The sequence below is a fragment of the Chanos chanos genome, chromosome 4 (genome assembly GCF_902362185.1).
Source record: "Chanos chanos chromosome 4, fChaCha1.1, whole genome shotgun sequence".
Taxonomy (NCBI): Eukaryota; Metazoa; Chordata; class Actinopteri; order Gonorynchiformes; family Chanidae; genus Chanos; species Chanos chanos.
This window is the reverse complement of record NC_044498.1, coordinates 6,246,401-6,255,064: the sequence shown is the minus strand read 5'-3', so window position 1 is coordinate 6,255,064 and position 8,664 is coordinate 6,246,401. Positions and strand designations below refer to the sequence as shown.

General features: G+C 42.3%; 1 protein-coding gene across 1 annotated transcript in view; it reads right to left on the bottom strand.

Annotated features, from left to right (window-relative positions):
* Positions 1-6,061, bottom strand: part of rxrgb (retinoid X receptor, gamma b) — a 26,566-nt gene extending 20,505 nt beyond the window's left edge. Inside the window, exon 1 of the mRNA XM_030770729.1 lies at positions 5,948-6,061. Within this exon, the coding sequence (XP_030626589.1) occupies positions 5,948-5,978 (31 nt within the window). The 5' untranslated portion in view covers positions 5,979-6,061. The remainder of the gene's footprint in view (positions 1-5,947) is intronic.
* Positions 6,062-8,664: the final 2,603 nt, after the last annotated feature.

The following is an 8,664-nucleotide window of genomic DNA, read 5'->3' as shown; positions in this document are numbered from 1 at the left end:
CATTAAATCAAATCAAATCTAACACAGACAGACAGACAGACATGAGAGCCAGAGGTAGTGGCCTTCACACACACACACACACACAAGACACATGAGTATTTTGCCAAAATCCAACAAGACAAACCAAACTGTGACCCTCATAGACCCCTGTAAGCCAATCAGACTGAGCTAACAGTCCTGACATAGCAAACACTTCAGGTTTAAACCCATGTTGAACCTCTCACCCTTAGTCTGTAGCAACCGTTTAAAATAACCTCTAAAACTAGAACCAGTCTTCAGGGAGACCGAGCGTTTTCTCAAAGCCAAAGTCAGAAAGCGGAGTTGGATAAGCACGGCCAATGCTGGTACTCACAGTGCCCGTAGTACCCGCTCTCCCTGGCATGACTCTCGCCGTGTGCCGGTGACACGGTGGGATGCCACATCCCCTGAGTGCCAACGGTTTAAGAGTGAAATTTCTCTCTCAGGGGAGCGTCTCGTACTTGTCTCCTAATGCTCAGAGGACCTCTGCGATCGGACGAGACGTGCTGAGACAACCGGGGTGGGGGTGGGGGTGGGGGTGTGGTTGAGCAGCAGACAGGGAAGAGGAGGGAGGGGTTGGGAGGGGAGGAGGAGCCTGCCGCACCGTTTATGGGATTACTCAGATTATCCATCGCTCAATCCCGGAAGAAACCGTTTACGGCCGCGGATCAGCTAAGCCCACCTCCTCTTCTTTACCAACCCCCCCCCGCCCCCCCAGCCCAATACCATCCATCCATTCATACCCCTCCTCCCCTCCCACCCCCACTCCCCTACAAACCAACCAAGGCTTAGGGTGCTGGCAAAACTATTCGCCCTGAGAAACAACACCTGTTGCCAGACAAGAGGATAGACTGTGCATATGTGCGCGCGTGTGTGCGTGTGCACGTGTGTGTGTGTATACGTGTGTGTGTGTGTGCATCTGTAAACTCAAAGCTAAACACCTGTGATTACAGAAGCACACAGATTTTTTAAATCTTCCTGTGTAAGAAACGAATAAAGCATATATAAGATGAACATGTACGATTCTCATGTAGTTCTTTTTGAAATCGCTTTAATGAGCCCAGGAAATGGAACAAATCATGACCTGAGAAGCTATTTTAAGCAAAGCAAAAGAAAAAATTGAATTTGATTTCTCAGAGGGCATCTGATGCAAATGGCAGAGATAGCAAACACACACATACACACACACACACACACACACATACACACACACATACACCACACAAACAAACAAACAAATAAAAATAATTGACAAAAGCATAACGCAGAGAGAGCCTAAGGGAAGAGTTAGAGATAATATGCTGAAATCAGCCAATGTACCGTGTGCGTGGACCTCACTGGCAAATTATTAATGGTGCCTATCTTCAGATAAACTGCAAGCAAGAAAAAAAAAAAAAAACCTCAATAAAACCCGGTTACAAACAACACACCTATCCTTTGCACACGCAAAAAGAACACAAAGCAAAACAGGACTGTCAGACGGCAGCTGAGAAAGGACAAACACTGAGAAATGTTTAAATGCAAACGACAAAGACTACGCGAACCCACACAGACAACTCTTAACGGCGCTGGACTGCTCAAATGAAACGAGGCACGAGTTTTAAAAAAACCGACTTGAACAAACGAGGAGATCCAATAGCTCAAAAAAAAAAAAACGCCTGGTTGTGCCACAGCTTCAGAACTGGCACTGCAGGTTTCGGCCTCAAAACTGACGATGCTGAACGAACTGTGAGTGGTTGGCACCAAGGCCTAGGGACAATGTCAGATCATCTACCACTGTTTTATTACGCTGTATTCTGAAAAAGTTACAGGTCACGAAAGACATCAGTGTCAATAAACTGCCTTGTCACAATTTGGCTGTGACCCATTTTACGACTCATCCAGTGACAGATCGGCACAGGATTTGAGTCACCAAAACCTCCAGTTAAGGAAGCAGCGGTTTGCATTACTACAGTATTTCTGATATTTTTCTGGAGACTTTTGGGTAACACGATTCAAACTTATCAGACCGAAATCCACAAAAATCACAAAAACTCTATAAACGTCGCCGTGGCGTTGAAATTTCAAGTTGTGGCGTTGAAATCGAGGTAGTAGTTTTCATTACTGCGGGACTTTAAGACTTCTCAAGGACCCAACCTCACGAATATGTTTGTTCACTTTTGTACAGGTCTTACATGAAAGCAACTGACAACAGAGCCTCATTCCGATTTCCCCAAAGTCAAAAAACTGTCAAGACAAGCTCTTATCTGTTCTTATAATGATTATTCCACCACAGGGACATCGAGCAGAAGGAGACATTATTAATCCCTTTGGGCTGAATCTAAAATACATACTTGTAATATATGTCAGATTATTAAAGACCTGGCCCACATAGAAATAACCAAATTAATTGAGCGACGGAACAGCCGAGTGACACAGTTAAACTCGCGGACGGAGAATTTACAACCGTGTCGTAACAGCCAGAGCTCACTGCCTCCATGTTTGTAAAGAGTGTGGTTCTAGTCGGGAGTAATCCAGCCATTTCTAAAGTGTGTGGATATGACCCCTGTTGTTTTGTACTGATAACAAACATCTGTGTCTGTGTGTACAAGGGTTTCTGAAAGCACAAGCCACACACAATCCTGAGAGAAAGTCATTCTGATGACCTCACTAGCATGAGATGGTGAGTCATGTTACACAGAACATAATTATTAACTGTTATAAAACACGCAGCAATGAATGAGTGTGTGTGTGTGAGGTGAGGGGTTGAAGGAAGGTATGAACAGGAAAGATATTTAAGTTATACTTTGCTGTTTATGCTTTTCAGACACCCGCCCCCCCCCCCCCTTCTCTATCTGTCTCTCTCTCTCCCTTTGTAATGGGTGAAGAGACATCAAGAGCAAGAGATAAAGAGAGCAATTAAAGGACAGAGTGAGAGAGAGAGAGAGAGAGAGAGAGAGAGAGAGGGTTTTTGTATGAGAGACAATGTGAGAGAGGAATGCATACATATACGAATTTGACGAGAGAAAGTGAGAGAGAGTGTGTGTATGAAACCTCATGTGTGTACATACACCTGTGTTCATGTGTAGGTCAGACGGTCAAGGACATGACCTTGCACCTTGCACCGATGATGAAGTGAATACATTCCAATACCTTTTACTTCTGTGGCGTCTGAATGTCTCCAAGAACCAGAAATTCCCTCAACACCCAACTCAAACACCCCTGTTCCCCTCTATAAAACTCAGACTCAGGCCCTTAAAACAGACCCCTCCCCCCTCCCCAATTTCATCAACGGCTAACAGAGAGATAGGCACGGTTGACACTTCAGAACCACAAAGAGGCTCAGCGCTAGCATTCCTGCTGTACGGGTAACTTCACTTTGGGTGACAGAACCCGTGGATGTCAGTGCTTCACTGGATTAAATACATTCTGAATACTGGGTCTGATTCATCTGAATTCACTCTTAAAACTCCAGTGTTTATGTGTGGCTCTTGTGTGTGTGTGTGTGTGTGTGTGTGCGTGTGTGTGCGTAAAGGAGAGTGTTTGTTTGTTAGAAGCTAGGCGTTTTACATCAGTTCTGCTAACCTGTTGTCCTGTGGCCTTCTTGACCAAAGACTGAAGCTAATCAAGATGTTGACCTTTGCTGATGATTACTAATCATGGGCAATTAGCTCAAAGAGCATGTTCTTTCCACCACTTCTATCTCTCCTTCCTCTCAACCCCTTCATCCTTTAATTTCTTATTCCCTCTCTCTCTCTCTCTCTCTCCTTTCCTTCTACACTGTTATGTCATAACTCACTACTACTGTCATATTTAGAAGGAAAAAAAAATTCAAACTGACACAGTAACTGTACACTATCCAATACAAATGCGTGAAACCAAGTGAAGTCAGTTTTGTACAGCTCAGTGCAACTTCAGCTAAACCTGGGCCCTCAGTCAGAAATTGTCTTGGTTGATTTGAAAACAAGATTAACTGCTTCAAGCAGCTCTATTTTATGCCTCAAGCAGCTCTATTTTTCTCATTCCAAGTGATTTGGGGGTAGTTGAGTACCCTATGGACAATTGAAAAAAATCACAGGAAATGTCCTTTTAATACACTTAAGGCGAGAGTTGAGTTAAATGCTTTCACTGTGTGCAGAGACAGAATGTGAATATTCTTATTCTATGTTACTTTAACTCTTACCTTGGTTTTTAGGTTTTTCTGTTTACCTTTTGATATTGTAATGCTGTAATAATGCTGTAATATTGTTTTCCACTTATGTTCAGACTATGATTTTACATTTTTATATGTTTTGGAGAAAGGCACTGCTATTGTTGTTAGTAGTAGAAGTAATACATTTCTGACTTCTAATTTCAAATCTATATCAGACAAAAAGCAATCTGTAAAATACACTGAAAGGCATCAAAACAATATTAGGTGTTTTAAGTATTGCTTCATAAGTAGCTTTTCCTAAAATTTGTCTTGGAAAACACACAGGTCTGGCTCTAACTTTCCTCAAGCTAACAAGCAGCGTTTGGCTTATGCAACACCGTGATCAGCAGCTGCAATTTAGGCCAATACACAATGAACCCTGATTGGAACCAGAGCCAGGGTTTTTTTTTTTCTCCAAATAATGTCAGTCCATCCAGACAGAAAGCAACCAACGTAACCACACAGCTACATGACACAGACGGAGAATTCCTTAAGACTGACTGAGAGCTCCATTATGCCGTTAGCAGTTCTGTGTCTATGAATTCTTGGAACGATCAAATCTGAGCGACGAGACAGAGGTAAAGAAACCTGTTAAGGCTTTCAGTTAGTGTGGGTGTGCATAAGAAAGAGATAGTTGGGGGGGGGTCTTAAAGGGAAAGTGTGAGAATCACGGTTCGTGGCCGTTGGCCAGAACACCTCAGTCATTCAGACAACCTGAAGTAACCTCCTCTCCACAAGACCACCCCTTTAGCACTGTTGTCCAGTGACATTGAGATCCTTGAATGCGTGGATGTGTGTGTGTGGCTGAGTGTGTTGATGCCAAAAGATCACCACACAGCACCACAGCACCATAAAGTCACAAATTGCGATTCACTATCTCAAGTTCATACAGGTTCATACATGGTGTAAAAGAGATCAGCCATTCATAAATTTTTATTCGTTCTATCATTACGTAAAAACGAATTTCGCTTGCCGTTGGCTGAAAGCAAAAATGAACTTTGGCATAGCGCAATCGCATATTGTCTAATTGTAGTCAAAATCACGACTCTACATCTGTGAGCTTGCAGTCCCCAGTGTTGTCAAACCGGTGTTAAACGTGCACAGTTTCAAAAGTTTTGTCTTGTGTTTTTTCTTTAAAACGCGTCTCTGTTGATTATTATGCCAACACATAAAGTCTGTTGTAACTACTGCAAACATAAACTCGTTGTCCGAGCTCGGCCGGACAAGTGAGTACAACGTAGATTAAGTCCCCAGCGGCACAGACTCTCTCTCGGGGAACTTCGTCCGGGGTTTGGCAGGAAATCTTCAGTCTTTAGAAAGCATAAGGACTGAGCACATATTGTCCACAGTTGAGAAACCATTTCCAGACTAATAAATTGCGATTCTGCCACAAACAATTTAGCAACAGTCGTGCTTAGAGTGCCATAAATTACAAAACGGCAATTAAAGTGCCAACCCCCTGACCCTGTCTATAAACTCGAATTGTGATCACCTGACTTAGAATCGGCTGCAGTCTTCATGTCAATGGGAACATAGAGTCAAACAAGTCCCTACAACCAGGTCTGTGCTGGGTCTTTGTGTCAGTTTAAAGTCCGTCGGCGTAACGTCGTCTGTTTGTACCGATCTGACACTTCGTGAAACGAGCTCACGCCATTTAAAAAAACCAAAACACATAAACATACAGTGCGAGCAAGTAAACCATTAATACACGGGCGAAACAACATGTTTGCGAAATACAAAATGCATTAGCGAACTTACTGAGATGTAAAAATGCGTCATTATTATCCATATTGAGTTAGTTTTGACCGACGTTTTCTCGTAGCTGTTGTAGCTTCGCCGTCACAGACAGCGGCATCTCACTTGGTTCGACTCCCCAGCCTAAGTGAACTCCTTTTACTACGCGCCTGGCATACGCGGGGCCCTGCAAAGGGTTGGTCGTGGAGGAGGGGTTCTCCCAACGACAATTATCGATAACAGAAGGCGATAACGACTCACAGCGATTCGAAGTCGCAACTTCAGATGTTTTAGAGATGTGGATAGATACAACTTAACTGTATTTGTGAAAAGAACGACGGAGGAAGCGATTCAACATGACGTTCACTCAGCCGAGCAAGCTTAATAATTCTGTCGTGCGTTAAACAGACGAATGACGTTTTTTTTCTACTTCTCATAAAATTTCAAATCAAGCTCTTAAATATTTGCCCCCCCAAGAGAAATTTCAGTGGTTATGTAGGCTTACGTCAGCGCCTTTATAGTATAGTAACTCGTGAAGCTCTCTACGAAACATACTTTTAAATCTGATCAGCACAATATTTAGATCACTTAGGTGCTCTTATGTTTTATTAATATTAAACATTCATATTAAATGTTTTGAAAACAGCCGAAGAATCCGTGTAGGTCAATGGCCCACGAAACTTCCCTGTTCGTTTTGACCGTCTTCAAATAACACGGTAATAAGGTTATCCAGGTTCAAACTATATCGTACATGAACAATCTCATGAGAAGGTTGCTTAGTTAAACATTGCCTACAAACAATTCAAGAGTAACGAGTCTTTCTGATCACTTTTCGTTCATTGAGATTCAGTGTGGTGGTCCAGAAAACCCCTGGCAGCCCCCCTCGATCTTTCTTCGGAGTGTGGGGTCATGTAAGGGTTAGCTCCCACTACCTCAGAAGGTTATTCAGGAGTCAGCGGCATTCACAGTCTTGAACTCTGTAGCCGCAGACACTCCGTTAGCGCCGAAGATGACCAGGCGAGAGTACCGGCCATGTCCCTCCAGCTAATGGGACAAACTCCCCTATAAAGCACACGGGCTCCCGTCCTTGTAAAATTGACCCATAAAGAGCGCAGGAGGATGGTAACAAAGATGAATAGTCTTTTTTTCCCCAACTCAACCCACACCAATCAAGGCTTTTCCTTTATGTGTAGCCCCCTCCCCTCGTCCATTAGATAACGTAAATTCATTAAAGTCAAGCGAAAGGACTAGAACTGCGATTTGTCGTTTGCTCTTTTGTACTCTTTTAATGGTGGCACATGGTATGAGACAAGGGCATTGTTTCATGTTTCTTCATGTCCTCTTTCTGAATTTTATTTAACAACAAACCCTCCGCGTATTTTGGTGTCTTCTCCAAAGGATGTGTTTAAAACACCCTGTTTTTTCCTCTTTTCCCCCCCTTTTTAAATATTAACAGCTAATATGAGAGCTGTCTTGTTTTTGAATGTGTGAGGTGATTTCTGTCATACTAAATTAATTATAACTGGTTAAGTCCAGAGTATTGAATGGCATGACTGACATTCAAATTCGGTAGTAATTTCAAGTTATAAGTGTTGTAACATTGTGTTGTAATGGAGAATGTGGTTGTTTTCTTATGCCACTGACTGTCAACATCTATCATCACTCAAAGTCATTGAAACTCCTCCTTTAAAACAAAACAAGCTCTTTCTCTCTCTCTCTCTCTCTCTCTCTCTCTCCCTCTCTCTCTCTCTCACACACACACACATACACAATCACTGAGTGAATCCTTATGTGGTAATCCCTTTGTATTCACTGCTCTCTCCAGACAAACAATGCACCCAAACCTCTGTCCCTCCCCCAGCTGCACCAAACCTGAGCTATCTGCTAACACAACATTATGGTGCAAATTACAGCTTCAGTTAACTTCAAATAACAAAGCTTACAGCATATCATACACACACACACACACACACACACACACACACACACACACACACACACACACACACAAACACGTGCGCGCGTACAATTTATATTTTAGTGGGTCTTCCCAAAGACATTTTAATTTTTGTTTGACTGAAGATTAATGAACCCAGTTCTAACCATGCCCATGTCCAAAGACAAATTGTAGAGCATATTTTAACATTATATTCTAACAATAACGGTCAATACAATGTGTGAAAAAAAAGTTATTTTTCTAAATGGGGAGAAAATATATGACATCATCATGAGAACACCTGCGTGGTCCAGTAGTGCCATAAGAACCTGCACCACACACACGCACACAGACACACACCCACACACCCACACACAGACAAACTATCACACATGAAAAATCACACCTGTGCTTGTGTGCACATGTTCTCAGCCTCTCTCAATGAAGTCTGGTAAGCTCTGGCTTTGCAGGATAAACGCTTTTTTCTTTTCTTTTCTTTTTTCTGTTTTTATAATACAAAAGCGCTTATTATACCTCTGTCCCTCTCTGTCTCTCTTGGTCAACATGAAAAGTCACTCGGAGTGTCCTGTAAAGTCCCATCAGAAAGCTGCCAATAGCTTAGTTTATATTTCTTACTTTATGTACTTTATGTTGTATTGTGTGTCTCTTCACATATTGAGAGACGTATTTTCTAGAAACAGTTTTAAAGACTTAAATGTATTGGAAGTAGCAGTCACGCTCATTTTGCATATTCAGATTGATCTAAGAGTGGTAAATGTGTAACAGTATTATTGATTCATGTAAT